Source organism: Suncus etruscus, chromosome 8 (genome assembly GCF_024139225.1).
Source record: "Suncus etruscus isolate mSunEtr1 chromosome 8, mSunEtr1.pri.cur, whole genome shotgun sequence".
Lineage (NCBI taxonomy): Eukaryota > Metazoa > Chordata > Mammalia > Eulipotyphla > Soricidae > Suncus > Suncus etruscus.
Genome location: NC_064855.1, coordinates 17940306 through 17962927, shown reverse-complemented (window position 1 = coordinate 17962927; position 22622 = coordinate 17940306). Strand labels below are relative to the sequence as shown.

The window sequence follows — 22622 nt, the reverse complement described above, 5'->3', positions numbered from 1 at the left end:
CTAAGAGAAGCAGCCAGGCCATCCCTTTGCTGGTAGCTGAGGGCAAAGGTCTGGAGACAACATAGACTTTGTTTGCAAGTCTCCTTCTCAGGCCCTTCTGTCAAGTCCTTTGACCAGCTTCATGTCAGGCTTGGTTGCACTGACAACCACGTGACAGAATATTCATCCAGGGACTAGAGAACTCACTTTCTGTATTTTTGGCTAGAAAGGGTGGGATCAATAGCTAACAAAAGGCACAGAGTCATCTGAACTCTTTCAGCCAGTATCATTTGCAAGTCTGTGTCTACACAGGTTTTCAACTCCCTTTTCCCAAGTTTCTCCTTCCATTTTGCCTACCACCAGACAGGAGGGGTGAAGGCACCTGCCATCTTTAGTCCAAATGAACCAGCTTAGGTTCAATGTGAAAGTGGCCACTGTACCTCCCCACGAGGTAGCTGTGTAGGAGGTTGTTCATTTTCCTGGGCCTTTTGAAGCCCCTTCAGTGTAGACACAGGCAATGTTTCAATGCCCTGAATACCAAGTGGATTTATTTTCCTTTCCACCTGAGCTTGGAGTTTTGGATTTAGAAACAGGACACATAAATTCACACTGGTGTTCCCCTCAGTTGACATGTTTTCCTCAGATCCCTATACCATAAAAAAAAAATCAGAGCCCTTAGAGGATTTCCTAGGAGCCAGAATTAACCAGAAGTCTTAGGCCATAGTAGCTTACAATAAATTATGACCAAGTTTCTGCAGAACTGGTTAAAGAATTCAAAAAATACATAAAATATACTGCATAAGAATACCATACTTACTTATAATTCAAATCTGTGTGCATAAAATACAGTTAAAAAAACAACACCGAAAATTGTACAGTTGAAACATCCTACACCAGGTTTCCGGGCACAGTCGACTCAGCTCCTTATTTGATGCATCCAAGTTAAGGGGGTTAGTTTGAGGTGCTTCTGATTTGAGGGGCAAAGTCAAATGCACATTTGTACAGAAACATTTACCTATGCACATTAATACATTTGTATGCCTAGTCATTGGCTCCTTTCTAAAGTGTGTGCGTGTGTGTGTGGAGGGGGGGAAGCAATGAATCCTTTTGGCTCAAAATTGTTGTCATGGTATTTCTAATCAACTTAATTTCCATCAGGTAAATAATTGGTCTACAATATAAAGAAAAGAGCTAGAGGAAAACCTAAGGGTTAGAATCCCCAGAGAGATTATCATAGCATTACCAATTGACCTCAATTTACTGTCTTCCTACTTTGTGACGCTGTCAGCTTTATGACGACATGGAACCAAAGGAAGCTATGGTAGCAGTTGCGAGGTGGAGTGGGGTGAACCAAAAATGAAGCAAGCCAAGTGCATAGCGCAGCCGGCTTCCCCATTCAGGGGAGGGAGAAATCCATCAAGTGAGTCCAAAAGGGAAGGAAAAGGAGGATTCGAGAAAGAACACACGTGTTCTAAAAACAGTTCAAAGCAAAACACACATTCAAGTCGCAGGACAGTTACTGCAACTGGGAATGGCACAACCATGGTCTGCTCACAGGTTGGCTCTGGAGTCGAGGACAAGATTGAGGGTGTTAATGTGGGGGAGCTGCGGATTCCATTTCTCTAAGAGCAGCTGCTGTGCTATCCGAACTTTCAGAGGCTATTTCCAGCGAAGAATGAAACAGAAAAAAAAAAAAAATTTAGAAGTGACTCGGATGCTCCCCGCAGGAGGGCACGGTGACAGAATCTAATTCTCCTTCATAATTGCATTATGACTTCATGCAGAAAACGCAAGACACCCAGGCTGCTCTGCGAGGCACGATTGATTAGGGTGTCTTCGTCGGGAGACTGGGGAGATGTGCAAAGCCCGCCCTGGTGGATCGACCAGCGGGGTCATCCTCTTGCAGGATAACATCCGCCATGTACAGGCCAAATGCAAATTGCCGTTTTTCCAACATGAGTTATAAATGCTGTAATTAACTTGAAAAATGAGAGTGCCTAATTGCCCGAACAAAGGGCTTTTTTGGAAACTTCATTTTGGTGGAGCCTTGAAAAATACAATCTTGGAGCGAGGCCTGGGAGGAAAAATAGGTCACAACAAAGTTGAGTTAGACTTAACGGTGGGCGTGAGGCTGTGAAATGAGAAAGGCCGCACTGAGCTACTGTCTCTATTTTAATTTTAATTACAAAGAGGGCAAACGTATGATACATTTTATATGGCCACAAGAAAATCATTCCGTGTTCTTGTGAGTCCAGTAAGAATGGCCTCCCCGAAGCTTTCTTACAAGTAGAGTCAAACAAGCTATCCACAGGCAGGGCCCTGAATTGTCTTTAAAAGACATTCATTTGACTTAAGTATTGACCTCTCAAGTGCTCCGCCATCAAGATAGTGAAGGGGATCCTCTTCTGAAGAAATAAAACATGGGCAGTACATGCTACGGCATCAGCTAGTTACAAAATGAAAAGGCTCTGACAATGCGTGAGATGACAGACACTAACCATGTAAACAAGCACCAAAAGGAAAAAAAAAAGGCTGGAGGTGGCAGCTGGGCAATATTTAGTTGAAACAGTCATGTGTAAACTCAACTGTGGCACATTCTAATCCTTTCATATGGATTCTCTCCAATTTCCAATTGTTCAAGGAGTGTGACAGACTGGGGGCGGGGTTTAAAACTAATCCACAAATTAGTATCAAGTCTTAAAAACACACAGAGTTCTGCAAAGGAAAAGGAAGACCCTGAAAGCACTTTCAATTCGCCACCTGAAATGCCTTTTCTTCTCCAATTGCTCTATGGTGCTTCTGCTTAGGATGCACAGACCCCCAGCAAGCCGCAGCTTAGGTCTGGACTGTGTAAGAAGGTACATGGAGAAAGGCAGAGTGTAATAATGCAGAGGACCTGATTTGCTCCATAGCGGAGTATAAGGGTATAAGGAATGGAAATCCTCCCTTTTGATTGTCATAAGTGTAAATGAAAACCTACTAAGTAAGTCTGACATATTTTAATACACTTTTCCCCCAGTTTATTTTCTTAACTAAAGTCAATAAGGAGCCAATGGGTTTACTTAATTGGATTCCCCTTCAGTTTCTGTTATGGAAAGGCTTTAAATCTAGACATGAGGGCAGGCAAGGAATTCCCCTGACGATTTTATTCTCTTGGTTGTGCTGTGCTGGCCATTAATATATTACAGCAGGCAGCACAACCTCCTCTCCCTTTCTTATTTATTTGGGACTGGTTTGAAGGCTTTTTGAAAGTGAGCATACATGCTGGAAAATTAAGCTTGGAAATTTATTTTCTACTAGTGTCTCAGTTAATTTCCCTTCCATCCACGTCATGCTATAATTAAACTCCCATTTCTCAGGGATGGGGGAAGAGGTGAGCACAGAAAGAAAATGAAAAGGCCCAAAGAGTAGAACCTCTTTCCTTCTTAATAGCAACTTGCCTGGAGTGAAGAGATAGGGAGCAAAGCAGCAGGAAGAGTAGAATTCTCTCATTCTCTTCTCTCTCTCTCTCTCTCTCTCTCTCTCTCTCTCTCTCTCTCTCTCTCTCGTTAAACAATTTCAAGTTCTGTTAAAAAGCTTCTTTCAAATTGTTCACCAGTGCTACAGTGCCCCTGAGATCTTTTCATTTGCAAACCAGATGTTCTGAAAAGAATAGTCTGTACAGTGGCATTTAACCAGGCAAACAATCCTTCTGTCATGTAGGGTGTGAGGGAAGCAAGGGAGACATGGTGAAGGCACAGGTGAGGGGGGCAATGGATGGGGTACAAGAGGCAAGGGCACCTAAAGGGCAAAGGCTGTAAGTGGGAAACTATTCCACCGTGTGAGACATGGAGCACTTGCCTTTCTTCAGCTCTGGGTTCTTTCTTGCCTACCACAAAGAGAGCTAACACTATCCCTCCCTAACCTGGAGAAATCGGTATTTATGATAGCACTGGGGTGGCGGGAGCACTGTTGATACATCTTTAGTGTAGACACTTGTCAAGTCACCATTCCTTCAATTATTTTTAAACAGGGAACGTACGATGGAAGCCAGGGTTGGGGTCTCCAGTACGTCCTGCCTCTCAGCACTTTTCATCAAAGTGCTGAATCAGATGACCTGCTTCCTTTGAATCTAATGTTCTCTGTTTCCTCACAAATCAATCTGGCACAAAAACTGGTTGCCTAAGATACTCTGATAATAGATAAGTCTCAACAATCTCTCTCTCTCCATATATACACACATACACATATATGTATATATAAAAATATATACATATACATACATATATATATACATATATATGTATATATATTTGGACGGCACACCAAGCAGTACTCAGGGGTTATTCCTTGCTCTGCACTCAGAAATTACTCTTGGCAGGCTTAGGGGACTACTGGTATATGGGATTATGGGGATCAAACTCAGGTCAGCTGAGTTTGAGCAAGGCAAGCACCATACCTGTTGTGCTATTTAGCCTGATCCTTAGCAAAACAAAAAGACAAATACTTAAGCCTATACAAAACCAAAAAAGATGATTAACTTTTGGGGCATAATACTTTGAAGGGGGGCCCTGTGCAATTAAATACACAGAAAGAAACCTGTGTATTCCTTATTAGTACTCAAGTATTAGTACCTGGATCCTCATGTCAGTGGGTGCTCTGGGCATGTCAAGTAATACTTGATCAGTGAATGACTGGTATGTGCTTAAAACCATTAGGAGATGCCTGGAAAAAGGCAACTCAGTAATTGGTCTAGCAAGAAAGATGGGACGTCCAGGAATGGCTTCATAAATGCCCTGAACACAAACATACACAGACATACACACACATAGAAGTTAGATGCTTGAAGTCAAGTTGGGCCTTGGTGCTTAACCTTCCTAATGACATTGTTTTTTTTTTTTTTTTGGTTTGGGCCACCTGGCTGTGCTCAAAGATAACTTCTGGTGGGTTCCAGGGACCAAATGGGGTGCTGGGAATTGAACCTGGGTCAACCATGTGCAAGGCAAGTGTCCTTCCTGCTGTACTATTGCTCTAGCTCTATCTTTTCCTACATTTTCTCCATCATTTGATGGCACAGACCAAATCCTACATATTCCTCCTCAGGTTAGTTCCTGCGCTGCTGATCAAACAGCCTTGGCTCCTGCTCTAGTGTTTCACTGTGTCACTTCAGTGAGACACATCTTTTAAAGAGGCTCCAGAAATTTTCTGTCGCCATGGGTACTAGTAAAGCACTGCACATATTAAGGTGCTGGGTCTTTGGGGAATGGGGTACCCTGCCCCCAACTAGCCTGAGCACAAAGATAGAATCATTAAGTTTGGAGCTGGGGAGCAGATGGAAGAGGGTGGAGCAAAGTACCCTGCTAGGACTTACAATGCTCTGTCGGACCCAGCCTTTAGCAAAGGTGTATTGCTTCCCTTTGTAGTTAGGAGATGGCAAAGGTGCGATGGCACTTGGATGCCATGAGTTGCTATATTCTACCAACCTCATTGAAGGCCAAGGGTCATACTCAGTCCTCTTTTTATGTGACCTGATCTACATCACATGCCACAGCAAGCTGATATTAGAACTAGGAAAGCCCAACTGATATAAACCTAGGGAGGGGCTCACTTTCTCCAAGAATATAGTGGGAATATAAGAATGTATGTGTGTATGTTTGTGGGTCTGGGGCCTCCCAACTGGTACTCCATGGGCCCTCCTATTTTTTTTGGGTGGGGGGCCTCCATCAATACTCAGAAAACAATGCTAGGGATACAGCTAGGGTCAGTCTCTTGTAAGGCAAGTAAATGCCATAACCTCTGTGCACTCTCTCTGATCCTGGCTTATTAGGTTCTCACTGCATAGGTTACCAATAAGAAAATCTGTTTTTCTTTTTCCAAGAAATAAAGTATATTATGAGAGAAAGAGAGAGGGAGAAAGAAAGAGAGAGAGAGAGAGAGAGAGAGAGAGAGAGAGAGAGAGAGAGAGAGAGAAACTCATTTGGAAATGACCTACTTCATTTTATAAAAAGGATTTTTAAATGTGTTTCAGAATTTGGCCCTATAGCTATTTCATTCTTTTTCTTTCTTAATTTTAAGGTGATTTTAGCTGGTTAATTGAGGAGAATCACATGTAGGTCTGACCTACAGGTCCAGGTCCCTGTGGCCTGGATCCCCCATTTCAGAGTGTGGGGAGATGCTGTGAGGGGCTTTCTCTGGTGTTGCTTCTCACTCAGCATCTAAGGCAAGAAGCAACTGGGCAGAAGTAGGAAAACAACCCTATGAGTGAGGGTGAGAAACATGAAGTATTCTCCTAAGAGAACTGCAGGATAAAAAGGAGGATCCTGCTGTCAAGATGGGTGAAGGCTATGGCTTTGAGCCCAAGTCTGACACACACAGTAGGTTAACATCAGTACCTACAACAAAGCAGGACAAAACAAACAGGGTCTCCTACACCACACCACCATGGGCTGGCAGGTAGGTTAGCTTTGACCCCAGTTCCTGAGGACTCAGCTTCTGAGTTTTACTTTGGGAAGGAACTGGGCAGCCCTTGTGTTACTTCTGTGTTACTCTGGGGAAAATTGAACAGATGCAGTCAGCTGCTCCCGATTACAGCCACATCCTCACAAATGAGAGTTTATTAACCATTGAATATGATTTTTAAAAAAAATCAAGTAACTGGGCCAGGAAGGTGGTGCTAGAGGTAAGGTGTCTGCCTTATAAGTGTTAGCGTAGGACGGACGGTAGTTCGATCCCCCGGCGTTCCATATGGTCCCCCCAAGCCAGGGGCAATTTCTGAGCGCATAGCCAGGAGTAACCCCTGAGCGTCAAACGGGTGTGGCCCAAAAACCAAAAAAAAAAAAAATCAAGTAAGAAGAAATAAGGCAGGTGGGGGCCTGCCCTGAGCAAAAGTTTTCAGGATCTTATGCCCAATTCTATTCTGCAACAGTTGGTTTGTTTTTTAAATATTCTGGAATAGACTTGAAGAACATTTAAGGTCTGATCAAGGCAAAGCCACAAGACTGTATGGCAAATTGACTTCAAGTTCTCTCAAACCTGAAAAAAATTCTGCCTTAAGTCCACACAGGAGGTGGGCAAGCTCAAGACCCCTGTGCCTCCCTCCCACAGTGATCACAGTTGCTCTTGTCCAGGGGATCCACCCTGAAGCTTAAATGTAATTTGAGGGAGTCAGATGACCAGAATGCGCCCACAAAGGGCTCCTGAACAATTCCATTATCCTGGTTATGGGTCATAAAAGATAACATGAGCTAGTTTTAAAAATATTTTCCTATTTCATTTGTGACACTACTCCTGCAATGAAACTGACCAGGGAAATGGCCTTCAGTGCTTGCATTTGACTGGGAGAAAAGAAGATAATGACTGTGCTATTTTTAATTATGTTATGTATATATATTTATATATATTTAAAGACTGGGCTTCATCTGACAGTCACTGGACTTAGCTACTGAAACTTTTAAGGCTAATGGTGGCTGTAATGTACCAAACAGTGCAAGAGAGGAATTAATTTAGCTATCCATTTGTCAAGATGCAGCCTGGGAGAGTTTTTTTAAGGAACCAATCTCAATCTGGGGGGTTGTGGGGAGGGTAGTCTGGACCTTCAGACTCATTCAAGTTCTATAACCTTTAATCTGTTTGGAGAAAAGAGCAAATGTTAAATTCCACCAGGGTACTTTATGGGCAAGACAAATATCTATAAGACAATTGTTAAGATCACATCCATTAAGGAAACAGATTCTCTTCAGTGTCTTAGCTGCAAATCTAACTTCCCCTGGGTGTGCCAGCAAGAAGCTGAGCATTTGCTGCCACAAAGGCAGGCCTTCCGCAGAGGATTCAACTGATCTTCAGGGGCTGAGGTGCATCATTGACCTGTCTTTTGTTTGTCTTTGGGCCACACCCAGTAATGCTTAGGGCTCACCTCTGGCTCTGTGTTCACTGATCACTCCTGGTAGGGTTGAAGGGGACATTAGGTGGTGCTGGAGATTGCACGCTATCAGGGACTCAATTGTGTGCAAGGCCAGAGCCTAATGCCCTGTACTTACTGTTTAACCTGACAGGTTTTGATATCATCTCCTTGGGGGGGGGGGGAGAGAGAGACAGAGACAGAGAGAGAAAAAAAGAGGAGGGAGACAGAGACAGACAGAGCACCCAGACAGATTAGCCCTATAAAGGTACCTCAGAGGCAGACAGAAATATGGCATTTGTTTTTCAAATTTTCCCTTAGATGGAGTGTCTGTGGTCAGAGTTGTGATAACAGCCTATAGTAGCTGTTTGAGGATGTTAAGATTAGTTTTAGTCCGAATTGAAGGATTAAGAGCTGTGAACTGAAGCGCCGCTGCTGCTGAGTTGCTGAGATGGATGGTGAGGTGGAAGAGTTCAGGGAATGTTAAGAAAGGCCTTCCAGGGGGTGGGGAAAGGATATTGTAAACTAGTGACAGACCAGCCACTAAGGAAAAGAGGAAAAGTAAAGCAAAACGTGGTGTTCAAACACAGAACAGGTGAGGCCTGAATTGCCTGAAAGTGTCAACATGGAGCATTGAATACCTATATAGGACCTACTACAGGGAGCAGGAGGAAGGACTGGCTCAAACCCGGGTGTTTCTACAAAGGCAAAGCAGATATGAAAAGGTTTTCAAGGACTCACTCTGTGCAAGATGGGGAATGAGGGGAGGTCATTTAGTCTGGCATCCCAAGAGTTTGCCAAGAAATGGAAAAGCTGGCAACAAGAGCATATGCCTACCTTGGCTCAGCCCTGGAAATGAGGGAAGAAAGCAGCCAAGGAAAAACACCTAGTGGGTGTCATTAAGTTAGTTTCTTCAGAGGCAGGAAGAGGCCTCTCTGCTATATGTCCGAATGACACAGGAAGGTGGAGGGATTGACTCACTGTAACTAACAGTTGACTGAAGAAGCAGAAGGGAGGAACAAAAAGCTAAGATGGAAAGAAATACAAGACAATAATTTCAGGAGCAGCCAGATGGAGCTGAATTAAGAGCAAAACAAAAACCAATTGATGGATTGGCATCATGAAAACTGATGGTCTCATAGCCAGCATCTGGTGAGTGTGGCCCCTTGGCTGAGTCAAAGGCCCTCTCTGTTCCACCAGAATAGGTAGAAAGTGAAGAAAGCGAAGTTCACACAGGTCTCTCTTAGATCTCATAAACCAAGGGGGCCCTTTCATGGGGAACTTGAATGTCTGACATAACTTTATTGACTGACTCCTGCCAAAATTTCTCCAGAAAGTCAATGTCAAGGACAGTTGCCATCTCTTGGGTGGTAAAGAGGGTTAGTACAGAGGAACAGGGAGTAAAGTAGTGCTTTTCCAGAAATCCTGTAATAGGATTGTGCACTGAGCCCAGGCTGAGAGGTCCTGCAGTCAGATCTGATGGCAAAAAAAAGTGGAGCTGGCATCTTTTCAAAAGATTCCCTTGCAGAATTTGAACATGAACATGCTCTTATGGCCAGTCTGGTCTTAAGCATGGGCCTGCCCTAAGGGGGTCCAACATGCCAGGTGAACAAGGAACAGCCATCATGTTTCCTACCTGGGTGACTGAGGGAACGCTAAGGCTCCCAGATGAGTCACATCAGGCATCAGGAAAGCCACTGGGCCTAGAAAGGAGACAGAGGACTATCCTCCACCCTTGGGAAGACTCTGAAGTAAGAGACTGAGGAACTCTTTATAAATTAGAGGTTCAGTCAGTCCGAAGAGATGAACCTACAGAGCTAGAACCCAGGGGGTGGAGGCAGGAGGGATAAAGGTTTTCTTGCTGAGCTGTGTCTACCCAGGCACTGCAAATAGGCAGCGACACAGGCAGCAGTGATTCAGGGCCAGGAAGGGCCTGATGCCATTAGGAGCATCGTCTACATAGGCACCTATAAGGAAGTGCTGCCTTGCATGTGGGTTAAGATGAAATGAAGACAAGAAGACTGTACACATGTACTTACCATTTTGTCAACCACAACCAAGCTCTAAGCAGCTGGCATGCCCTCTAACAGCCAGGCAGCCAGTGCTCTGGGGCCTGGCTTGGAATAGTGATGCTCCCTCAAAGAAACCTCCTAACCTTAACATTGAGAAACAGCGTCTCAACTAGGAAAAGCTTAAATGGGAAAGATTTTCTGAGGTTCCTAGGAGCCAACTTTCAGAACACAAATATCTAATGGCTTCTGAAGGTTTTCCCAAATCAAGAAACCATTAATTCCGAGGACTTCAAGGGAACAGTTAGGCTCACTTTTATACAGACTAGCAAGACAATATACATTCAGGACAATTTTCAATGGTAATGAACGTACCATACCTGTGATGATGGGAAGGATGGTGGTGGTGGTGATGGTGGGTTGTGAGGAGAGTTGTGGGGGGATCTGGATAAAAAAACAAAAAACGAAAATCAAACCCACAATGCTGAACACAATGAGCAGTAAGGACGAAACAAGGACATGAGGACACGAAGTGTTCCTTTGAGGATTGATTCCACTTTAGAACTGAAAGCTGATTTTCACCCCCTACCACCCACCGTTACTGCTGAAGATTTGCCTTGTAATTATAACCCAAAGCCTTAGGTGTAAGAGCTAAGAAAAGAAGGAAAGAGATTTGTATTAATGAGGTGAACCAGGGATGAGATGATGTAGTGAAGGGAACTTAAGAAAAAAAATCAAATGGATAATACCCCCAACCCCCAATCTGATTTCAAAGGTTGAGATCTTTAAAATGAGGCGGAACCATCTCAGTACCTCGGAGGGCACAATGGCTGCCATTTGGCTTTATGCTTTTACAGAGGCAGAGGACAAGAGGTGGTTTTGCTCTATTTAAAGGGCTCCTGTCGGCCAAGGATGAGTCTGCGCCTATCCCCATGCTCTCTCTGGCTGCTAACTTCATTATTCTCCATCAATACACCCCAGCAGGAAGTAAAGCTACTTCTAGCCTTGTAATAAATACAAAGACGAGAGAATGTCACCACTAAATATCAAGTTCCAGGCATGGGAGATTTTACTGAGATTTTGGTGTGTGTTTGTGTGTCTGTGTTTTTAAAGTCAATAAATTTTACAACTTATAAATATTCATGAGTGAATTGCCTTTGCCTGCGTAAAAAGTTTGACCTAAGCAGATGACAATGATAAAACTGAAAGAACGTTTCCCAACGTGTAAACAAGAGAAATAAATATAAACAGGTCTTGACCCTCTGAGGCAGGAATCCAATGGGGAAACTTTTTGTCAGATATTAGATATAATGTATATTCTTCTAGCTCTGTAAAACTTATGGGTGGGAGGAGGAGGAGAAAAGGGCATATATAAGAGGAAAAAAAATTCTAAAGCCCAAATGATCAAACTGAATGTGTTAAATTGCCAGTGAGACTTTGAACTAAGCAATCACTCTGCTATAATAGAGCCTAAGACGGTTTGAAGACTTTTGATTTTAAACTTTATCTAAAGCACGCCAACTTTCCCTCCCTGACACATCTGGTGTCCTTTTATCTCCAAGTGAGCTCTCAGATTGTCTAATTAATACATCAAAACTTTAATTATATACTGCACCTCTATTCAGCCTAGTACAACTTTCCAAAAGTTTATAAAAACATTATCTTGGTGCCTGGCTGGAAGGGCTGTTGAAAATATTTCCCACCACTGATAGGTCAGCCCTAGTCTGTTCCTCGCCTAGAGACACAAATGAATGAATGGGACAGGGGAGCACTGACAGCAGATAGTTCTGTTTCACAGGTGACTTTGCTTATTTGCTAAGCTGGGGGTGCAAGGAGTTCACTGTTTATTTTATTTTGGACTTTGGGCCATGCCCTGCTATGCTCAGGACTTAACTCCTTGGCTCTGCACTCAGGAATAACTCTTTGCAGGCTTGGGGGACAGACAGTATGGTATTCTGGGGAGCAAACCATGTGGTCGAATGCAAGGTAAGCACCTTACCCACTAGGTTATCTCCCTAGCCCAAAGCAGTTCATTGTTTAAAGGAGCCTCACACATAAATCAAAGAGGAAATCCATTAAGAAAAATAATTCTTCTCTCTACCAAGTAGTAAAAAGGCTCAAATTAATAACTGTAAGTTATCATTTTCAAACAATGGCATGAGAAATACAATCATTTGGGCTGGAGGTTTAATCTTGACTCTTGGACTAAGGTAGCCTAGAGAAGAAGCATCTTGTGACCCCCCCCCCCAAGGGCATGTGCAGGCAGGAACTTTGCCCCTCTGGAGGTGCACACACTGAGGGTGCTCTGAGCCCGTAGCCAAGTAGAGGTGAGATCCTGCTAAGAGGCTTCATCCGCAGCCCGAGGGATATCTGTGGCCCAGTGTGAGAATAGCCAATATGGCTTTTCTGATCTGGTTCAATGATAGTATTTATCACTCAAAAGGAACATCTGTACCTGTGAGACTTCCCTGGACTTTCTATAAAGTGATTTCTCAACCTCTCTGAAGTATGGCCATCAAATGTATGCTGCCCATCAGACAATCAAAAGTGGACCTGAAGGTGATTTAAAATTATCCATCCAGGGATAGACCAGACTAATGAGGGCACAGACTTGGGGGTAAAAAAAAAAAAAAAAGACCCATGAGTCCCTCTCATTTTCTGAAGGAAAAAAAAAATCATACACTTTGAATTATTTTCAACACTACTAGGGTAACGTATGTCCTTCATCTTTGGCTTGAGTGACCTGAATGAATTAGTCTGATAACAGGTCGAAGCTCAAAATTTTGATATTTCCTAACAAGGTGACTATTGTGAGGCCACAACATAAGGAAACACAGCCTTGCAGCTAATGGGCGATATATGCCACACAGAAGCCAAAGTAACAAAATCAAATTGGGCTCTGGTAGCAGCCAGCTAGATATTCCGAACCTGGTAGAGACTTCTAGAAAATCAGCCATTCCAGAGGCAATGGTAATGTTTAATTCCTAAAGGACTTTGAAAGTCATGACACTTGCACAGTACAGTAACTTAAATCACCTTTGAAAATAACTAGTCTCAAGTGGATAGACTAGTTTATTAACGGACAAGTAGTGTCTCAATTATTATTTAGGTCTATCGTTCCCCAGATTGCCATGAGCGCCACCAGTTAGGGAGGTGACGTTGGAACAAGAGCGATATTCCAGTGGTAGCAAATTCCTAAGGACAAGCGGAGTGTCTTGGATTGGAGATAGAAGGGATGTGCGTATAGGCAGGTATGCTTAACCAGGGGTTCTGTTTCCCACACTTCAAATGTGGTGCCCTGGCCCAAAGGGTCAATTCTAAAAGGACAATCTGACAAAGGAGACAGTTCTCCTACTGAACACAATGAGAATGAGAGTGAAAGCCTACATCTTGCTGGGATTTCGGTGGCAAATTTGGGGGTTCAGAAATATATTTAAAATTCGTATGAGTTCGGGTAAATTATGTGACATTTTCAAGCTTCCTTAGTTCTTTAGTTAGGATTTCTAGAGGCAGTCAAGGGCCACTTCTGGAAATGCTGGGGAGGGGGGCACCAAGCAGTATCTGTGGGGGGGGCATCAAATCAGGGCATACCATCTGCAAGGCAAGCACCTCACTCCCTGTGCTGTCTCTGGCTCCCCCAAGCTTCATGCTGTCCCTGTAATGTGAGGTAGCAATCACACTCCCCTCATGATGCTACTGTAAAGATTACTCGTGACCAGGCCTAGGCCTTGGTCATTCTGCAGGGGTCTCAAACTCAATTTACCTGGGGGCCATAGGAGGTAAAGTAGAGGTGATCCTTGAGTGCAAAGTCAGTAGTAAGACTTGAACATTGGGGGGTGTGACCCAAACAACTAAAACAAAACAAAACAAGATTCCTCTAGGGCAGGGCCACAAAAAGTTGTACGGAGGGCCATTTGTGGCCCGTGGGCCTCGAGTTTGAGACCCCTGTTCTAGGGTATGGGAATGGAGCCCTCCTTGGAGACTAGGCAAGAGCAAGGTCCCTGAATGATCCCTTCACATCAGTCTCTCAGACTCACAGAGGTATCTGTCTCATTGTGAGATACAGAAACAGTAGGTAGACTAAATCAAAAGTGTGCTCATCAGTTACTTAGTCTTGTGAATCAAGGAAGCATATAATAGGCTGGGGGAAATTTGTCAGTGCTGCTGGCAGTCTAGTTTATGAAATGAGCTTCATGGCATCTTGTAAGCCTGGGTAACAGAAATGGAAAGGGCTCCCAGAGGTTCAACTCCTGCTGGCAAGGATGAACATAGAAGCCAAAGGGAAGGGGGGATTCCTGACTCTTCCCTGCCATCTCCTCTTCCCCTGTAGGCTGTGAATGAGCAGTCTGAGGTAATGGTGTGGAGGAAGAGCTACTATGTCGCCCTCAGCTGAAGCCTGATGACACCCTCTTTCACACAGATATATATGACTTTCCTAATCTCAGTGAGATCATCCTAACGACAAACACAGGGAAAACCAATAGTCCTGAGTGTGGCCCAGAGGAGCCGAGTAATGTGCAGAGAAAGCAGCCCTCAGAAGTCTAGAACCATTGGTAAAATATGGGTTTTCCATTCTCCATAAGCATCACAGTTCTTAGCATATTGTAAACCTCACAGGCACAGGCCAAGGAGGATACTGCTCCTTGTCACCATGGAGGTGAAGCACGCTTCTGTGTCAGTCTTTCCCTCCTGTATCCCAGAAGATCAGGGGTCAGGTTCTCCTAGACATGCTGGTGTGAACATTCCACAGGGCATTTGTGTGTATGTGTGTGTGCGTGCCTATGCTTGCACTTGGATTATTTTTGTACTGCCAAGTGGAGAGAGAAAAATGCATGCACATATTCAAATATTTATGACACTGGGATTTCCTGCCTCTGGTTCCTTATTCGGTGTCATGTCACTTCAGGACCGTTTGTTCCTGGAATGGAGCTAACCAAGAGATTTCAATTGGACAGAAGAGACTCAATTTGTCATTGTAAAACTAGCAAGAGGCTGTATTTCTCAGGAAGACAGACCATTCATAAGCCCCTCTACTCCCCCAAACTGGCAGTAAGCTAGAAAAGGGAAATGCATTTAAAATTCTGTGCACACAGTATTCAATAAATATTTATGGATCAGAGAATGAAATTAATGATATGCTTTAATTATCCTGCAAAAAAAGTATGTTAAGAAAACAAGCACCTAAGGAAAAAAGTTTAAAAAATCATGTATGTCTAAAGCCACAATTCTATGTGGTTTATGTAGCTACCAAGACCAAGCTACTTAGACATATTTTTTTTTTTATCCCCACCAAGTACTTACAGGCTTGCAACATCTTCTGGAAAGTAACAGCTTCATGCTGAAAATAGGATATTTCTGTTCATCAAAGCAGAAGAAAGGCTGGCCCAGGTATCATAAGAAAACACCACTGGGAATACACTTTCTGAGCTGAAAGCCATTAATTGGGAAGGCTGGATTTTTGCAGTCATTATTTCTAACATAATCTCCATAGCTGATGCCCGAGGACACAGCTCTTACACGCAGCAGGACCAGAGACTCTGAACTAGCAGGACTCCCCCACAACCACCCCCCACCCCCCCAAAAAATGAGAATAAAGTTGCTGCATTCCAGGTGGGGGGGGCACTAGGGGCCACCTTAGTCCAAGCTTCTTTGAGTTCTGGAAGGAAACACACTGGGGTTTTTGGTTTGGCCAGAGAGCAGCAGCTTCGTGGCCTGGTTGACTGGGGGAGCTTGGCCGTCTCACGTACCGTATACATACAGCATGTAATCCGAATGCGCTTTTCCCACCACGTTGGATGCTTCACAGCGGTATGTACCGTTATCTGTTTTGTTAAGGTTATTGATGACCAGGTTGGGCCCAGAGAGGACAGCGTGTTGAGGCATCTCCTCATCAACTCTCACCCAGGTTACCATCACAGGCCTGCAAGGGCGAGGGGGGGAAGACACAGGTCCCATTACTACTCCCCACAGAGATAACTGCTTCAAACCCCTCACCCACACACGCAATGAGTCACAGATAGAGGATTAATGAGATTATACACACACACACACACACACACACACAATTTTTTTGGTTTGTTTTTGGGCCACACCCAGTGATGCTCAGGTGTTACTCCTGGCTATGCGCTCAGAAATTGCTTCTGACTTGGGGAACCATATAGGACACCAGGGGATTGAACCACGGTCCATCATAGGTCAGCATATACAAGGCAAACATCTTACTGCTTGCACCACCACTCCGGCCCTAACACATACATTTTTTTTTTTTTAAGTTCACAGCACTCTGCCCAAGAAGACTCCCAAAAACCTAAGGGAAGGTAATTTGTTTTTGTTTTGTTTTGTTTCTGGGCCATACTCATCTATGCTCAGGGATTATTCCTGGCTCTGTGCTCAGGAATCACTCTCGGCAGACTCAGGGCATGTATAGGATTCCAGAGATCAAAGCCGGGTTGGCTACATGCAAGGCAAATGGCATTCCCTCCTGTACTCCAGCTGCTCTGGGCCCTCTTTTATTTTATATATATTTAAAGAGATATTATCAGGTGTTGGGAAAACTGAGACAGCTCACCAAAGCTGAAGTCTCTGATTTCCGATTCAAGCTTCAACAAATCAGCAACAAAAGCAGCACACCCTGTTTTCACGCCCCGCTGTGTGGTTTCACACCGATTCAGACAGGACAGAACTCATCCATTGCTAATCATCTCATTAATTAGGGGGGGGGGGCAAATCTGATTCTTGGCTAGTGATACATGCATTCATCTGATGCTTACTAGCACACCAAGATACTTGCTTAGAAGCCATTTGTGGTATTTAAATGAATTTTAAATTTCATCCCCCTACCTCCTCAAAAAAGAAAGACTTTAAAAGTATCTCAGTAATAACTTTCCTTTGGAGTGTGGGGGAAAATACAAAAAAATAAAACCCCTAACACAAAAGCAACCCACCCCTACCAACAACAGCATGTCTTTTCCCAGAAAGATGCAATTATGACCTTCACTTTAACCTTCCTGATAACCTGCCCCTAACTGTGTAAAAGCCGAGCCCTTTTAAGGCACCAATTCTCCTTAGCAAAGTTTCTTCTGCCACTGAATCACTGCTACCCCTTCTCCTGCTCCAAGAAAACTGGAGGTCCCCAGCTTGAGTGAAAGGGTACTTGGGGGATGCCATAGCCTCCTGCCACAGGCCCAGGGTGCTTCCTCATCAGAGATGTCACATCTGTCTGATTCGGGTAAAGCAACTGTCCAAATGGCTCAGAGGTGAAGCAGCTATCCAATTCACCAAACTCATGCCAATTCACTGCCCTTCATTTCAGGGATTCCCCCCTCCCCCAAACTCTCCAAGATGGAAGTCACCCTGAAGACGGGGGCCTGAAAGTTTTTCTGTCTGGAAGAAGGAACACAGAGCAGAGCCCACAGGTGCTTTGGGGCGCAGCAGTCTGGCCGAAGGCCCCGGCCTAATGGTGAACGGAAACTCAAGTTAGCCCTGTCAAGTAGCATTCCGGTTTTCAAATGGGATGTGAAGGTACAATTTTTCTTTAATTACACATGGGTTTGTCATCACGACCCAGGAAATTATTTAAAAATTAGCAACTGCATATGTCCTCCTCGCAGGCAAAGGCAAATGGGCCTGGCTGGCAATCAGACCTAATGTCCTGCTGTTTGACAGCTGAAACCATCAGTGGGGGTAAGTGCTGAGAATATTCACAACATTTAATGGCGAGTTAAATTACCATTTTTATTGTATGCAATTTCTTGAGAAAATAAATAGGTAATGTGCAAGAAGGGCCTGGGCTCACACAGCCACAGCCCTGTTCCAACTCGAGAGGGACACACACACACACACACACACATACACACACGTACACACACCCTTGCTGGCATAAATGTCCTGGAGGAAACATGTAATTTACAGTCCCCGTGGCACATTCAATTGAACACGCTACCTTCTTTGAGGGGGAAAATTCAGAACCAAAGTATAGGGTAGTCGGCCAGAGGCCGTCAATGTGGTTAATGTGGCTGAATACAGGTATTGCAAGTGGCCAAAGGGCTTGGGAGTAATTTTTTCTCCCCTCCACTGGATTGTAAGGCAGGCAAGCCACTAACAAGGCCCTAATCCAAACCATTCATAGAAAGGACTAGATTGTTTGCAGTGTCTAAAGAAGAGAAATTTCACCTACTCTGGAAGAGCAGAAGGATAGCAGACCAGGATCAAGACCAGCTCCTACTCCTTGGTAGTAGAGGCTTTGATCTGGAACATTCCAGAGAATAGGAAGCAGCAATGAATAGGGAGGGGTAGGAAAGAGTGCTGCTGGTTCTCTTGGCACTAGGATTCCAGCCAAGCACAGCCCCTGAGCTGGGCCATGGGGAAACCTACTCATCCAATGGCTTCTGTTAGCTTTCCTGAGTAGAGCTGAGTTCCTCACTGGAAAGCCAGATGGGAGCCTCGGTCAGGAGGAACAGCACCGGGAAGGGGCAGTAGAGGGAGCTCAAGGCAGGGCTTTTGGTGGGGACCTGGCGAGTGGGAGCACCTAATCCCAGCAGAGGCCACCTCTTCCCTTCTCTGACTGTGCGGACTGGATATTTTTCCCCTGAGAAATAATAGTTCCCAACAACCCTTGCTCTCCTTAAAGGAGGAACATTCCTGTCCTCCCCCAGAGGAAATGGAGCATCATCCAAAAAACTGAGGCAACAGATTCTCTGGGTCACTCATGTTCCTTTAGGAGTGGGGCACATGAAGTACCTTTTATATATTTCAATTTTTCTTTTTCATTTGGGCCATACCCAGCCATGTGCAGGGGTTACTCCTGGCTCCGAACTCAGGAATTATTCCTAGTAGTGTTTAAGGGACCATTTGAGAAGCTGGGGATCTAACCTGGGCCAGCTGGAAGCAAAGCAAGTGTCCTCCTCTCTGTCCTCCAGTCCTTAGCAGAGGCAGAAAAAGTAGTTTCTGTATGTGTTTCAATGGAAGTGTTATGTCTTTTTTCCTAGTTAACACTTAGACATATGTACATGTCATACACACGCAACTCTTGAGAAAAAGTCCCAAACCTTTTGTTTGTTTGTTTGTTTTGGGATACATCTAGTGATGCTTAAGGGTTTCTCCTGACTACACTCAGGAATTACCCCTAGTGGACTGAAGTATCATATGGAATGCTGGAGATTGAACCTGGGTCTGCCACATACAAGCCAAGCACCCTCCCCACTGTACTAACTCTCTAGCTCTCTGAATCAATTATTTGCTAAGAAAAACCATTTGGAACTAGGACTAAATGTTTCCTGACAACTGGCACCTTTGCTATGCTGGCCTGAGCCAATGGTGATGAACCCTGAGAACTTAGCAGCCCAAATTAATAAACAAACAACAACAAAGAGCCCCCACACCGAGAAAGAAATGACATTTCTAGGAGTTAAATCCAACATTCTCTCAACAGAGAAGGAGCAAAATAAAAGGGAGAGCAGATTAGTTTGCCTACAGTTGGTCCTAACACAGTAGCTCAGTTGAAGCCTGAAAACCATCTTTCCAGCAGCTTCCACATGAACCCAGAAGGTAGCAGATAGATCATTAGATTGTGGATACACCGACAATTTATTAGGACTATTTTGTGTGTGAGAGAAAAATATTTCTGACAGGCATGAGGGGTGATAATAAAACAGAATTAGCTGCAATTTCCATCTTAGCCGGGAGTTCATTTCTGTCCTCATCCCCGGCCATTAAGAACCACCGATATTTATTCCCCTTTGTGCAGAATATCCTTTGCTTTCCGCAACACCTTCCATCCTTTAAAGCAGGAGACAGGTGACAGCCCGTGAGTTGTGAATGCACAGCTGCGTGGTGACATTTACGGCTGGCGACCCTCTGCCAACCTTGGCCTTCCGAACTTACTGGGGCTTTCCGATGGCTTCACATGTTAACTCAAGCGTCTCCCCTTCCCGGGTTAGGCCTTGTAGAGGGTAAGTCATCTGAATATGCACTTGCGGCTTATCTGTGTGACAACAACACAAAGTAGAATGTTTAGCAAATGATACCGTCAGGCAAAATGAGAGCAGCACAAGGCTGGGCCGTCAAACACGCCCGTGCTGCCACCGCACACGGGCTCCTCTTCCCCTGGCCTTCAGTAACACCCTTCTAATTACTTAGTAATCCTGGCATTTGCTCAAATTAAATTGACTAATAACTCTAAGGAGTGAACCGGCAGAGAGATAAGAGATTCATAAGCCAACTGTGCCACATCAAACATTTCCTGTGAAACACATTTTGTTACATTGAAGTTTATCTCCGAACTCACTCAAGCTAAAGGAAACTCATTTGCCTTCATGCTGAGGTGAAGCCACAGATATTTGTGGTGCTCAGAATTGATACATCTTATCATATATCATACATTACTATGTGACAATATGCCGTGGCACCGCATGTTAATCAGCCTGCGGTTCTGTGCTCTTGTGTTTTTTTGTTTTTGTTTTTGTTTTTTCAAAAAAGGCAGAGGCAAAATTTTGGGATCCCACCCAACTGGTCTTGAAGAAGAATGAAGGGTGAAGGGATAATTAGGGGCCCTGGAAAAACTTCAAGATCAGGAGCCAGAGTGATAGCACAGCAGGTAGGGCATTTGCCTTGCATGCAGTTGATCAGGGTTTGATCTCCAGCATATGGTTCCGGGAACCTGAAAGGAGTGATTCCTGAGTGCAGAGCCAGGAATAACCCCTGACTATGGCTGGGTGTGGCTCACCCCCCAAAACGTCAAACAATAACAACTCCCCCCCTCCAAAAAAAATCCCCAAGAAACTACAAGATCAATATAAATATGGAAAAGAAAATGGCGGCAGGCAATAGCACAAGAGCTGCCTGTGTGCAGCAGGGAGCATTGGAGGAAGAACAAAAATAGTTTTAAGGACGGGTGTCAGGTACCACCCCACCCCTACACCCCATTTCTGAAGTCATTCATCCAAGGTCACAGAGAGAATCCATTTGACAGCCAATAGGTGCATGTTGGAGAAAGATTTCTGATTCCAAACCACATGTCCCAGGGGTGATCCATAATAAAAACCAAGCACACCTCACACTACAGCTTAGGCAAGAGGAAAAGGCATGCCTCTCCACTAGCTACTTACAAGCTGGTAAGAAGATGAATGATGGGAGGCGTTAGGGAAGTTGGAGAAGTCAAACATTTTTGAAATAAAACTTGCATAATTGGGAATGTCCCCCCCAATCCTGCCATGCTGTACTCACAAGCTATTAATCCCCAAGCCAGTTTTCTCATTTAATTCTGTGGCTCTGTAAATGTATATTTTTGGAAATGGACCCCAGTGTAATCAATGTGAGAGGGCAAGACATCAGTTGGCTGAAAGGTCAGAACAATTTCCATAACTTTACTTTCTCAGACAATCACACTACCTAAACAACAACCCTTTGGCCTTTTACAGGCAGTGCTCAGCTCATTAACATTCATCCTATGGAATAAGGGGAAAAAGAAATATGGCTGGGCCCAGCCCTCCTCTGCCTGCTCGCAGTCCACTAGGCTCCCTGGGAGAGCTCTCCAGGGATGGCTGTTTTTAGGATGCATTTTTATAGTTCTGTTCCTATCACAGATCTGTCGCTTATGTCTCGGAAAACCCCGTGGCATTCGGAGCCTTTTAAGAGAGCCTTTTTGTATCCCTGTGCACTGCATACAGTGAATCAGTAATGCTTTCTGAGAAGCCAAGTCACTTGCCAGAGAACCTAAGTTAATAAGTAGGTCCCAAAGCACAAGCTGGCCCTTGCAAGGAATACGGTTCTATTCTTGGACTTGGTGCAAAAGAAGAAAACGGCGAAGAGGTTTCTGTGTGCAGCTGGAAGGGCAAGGAAAGCAGTTGTTAATTAAAGGCAAAAATCCGCATCCACTATAAACAGGGTGACCTTGACCATGTATGGCGCCAGCCTGAGTTCGCCTGGGCTCCCTCCTTAAGGGATGTAGTGCCATCTCTGGGTGACGTAGCTGGCCTTTGAGGCTGGGTGGTGAAACATGCACACAGAGCCCAGCTGGTGAAGCAAGTGCATGCAGGAAACAAACCACACTATAGGAAAAAAAAATTGAAGTGACACTGCTGAAAACAGAGCTCTTCCCAAATCTGAGCTTCTGATTAGGGACCCCTGTCATCCCTGTCCATGATTTGCCCTGGGCAAGGCCAAGTTTAAAGTCCCAAATTTGGACTAAAACATAACATTTTCTTGGAGGTTAATCTCTGATCCACCAAAGGGCTACAATTTCTGTGCACTGCTGACTTCAGCCCATTAATTAAGGAGAAGCCAAAAGCTCCCTGGCTCTGCACAAGGTCCTCTCTCACTCTATGTTATTTATAAGCAAACAGAGAGGGGATATTTTAAACCCAGGGCACTGAGGGTTTTACATGCCCAACTTCCACTAAATAACAGAGTACTGGATGTCTACCTAAGTACCACTGTTCGTTTTAAATGCTTTATTTGTTTTAAAGTTCCTAATAAAAATTTACCAGCTGTCTATTATATTAATGAGGAAACTTGCTAGATCTGGAAATTTGATAGAAAAGAAATCATACGATCATCCAGGGGAAAAAGAACACAGCTGCAGAAAAGATGCCTTCAGATTTCATAACTGATTTTCCTCTTTGGACTTAAGATTTCTGCAGAAACAATTACTATTTCCTTATGGGTGTAGCTGCCATTTCACTTTAATAGGCATCAGGAAAGGTCTAATCTGGTATGTACCCCACAGAAGATGCTAGGCAGTGTGGACTGAGTCCTTACAG

General features: G+C 44.3%; 1 protein-coding gene across 1 annotated transcript in view; it reads right to left on the bottom strand.

The window, feature by feature from the left end:
• CADM1 (cell adhesion molecule 1) overlaps positions 1 to 22622 on the bottom strand; it is a 349055-nt gene that overhangs the window by 24890 nt on the left and 301543 nt on the right. The window contains 4 exon segments of the mRNA XM_049778681.1: positions 10245 to 10291; positions 10293 to 10308; positions 15612 to 15784; positions 19747 to 19846. Of these exon segments, the coding sequence (XP_049634638.1) occupies positions 10245 to 10291; positions 10293 to 10308; positions 15612 to 15784; positions 19747 to 19846 (336 nt within the window).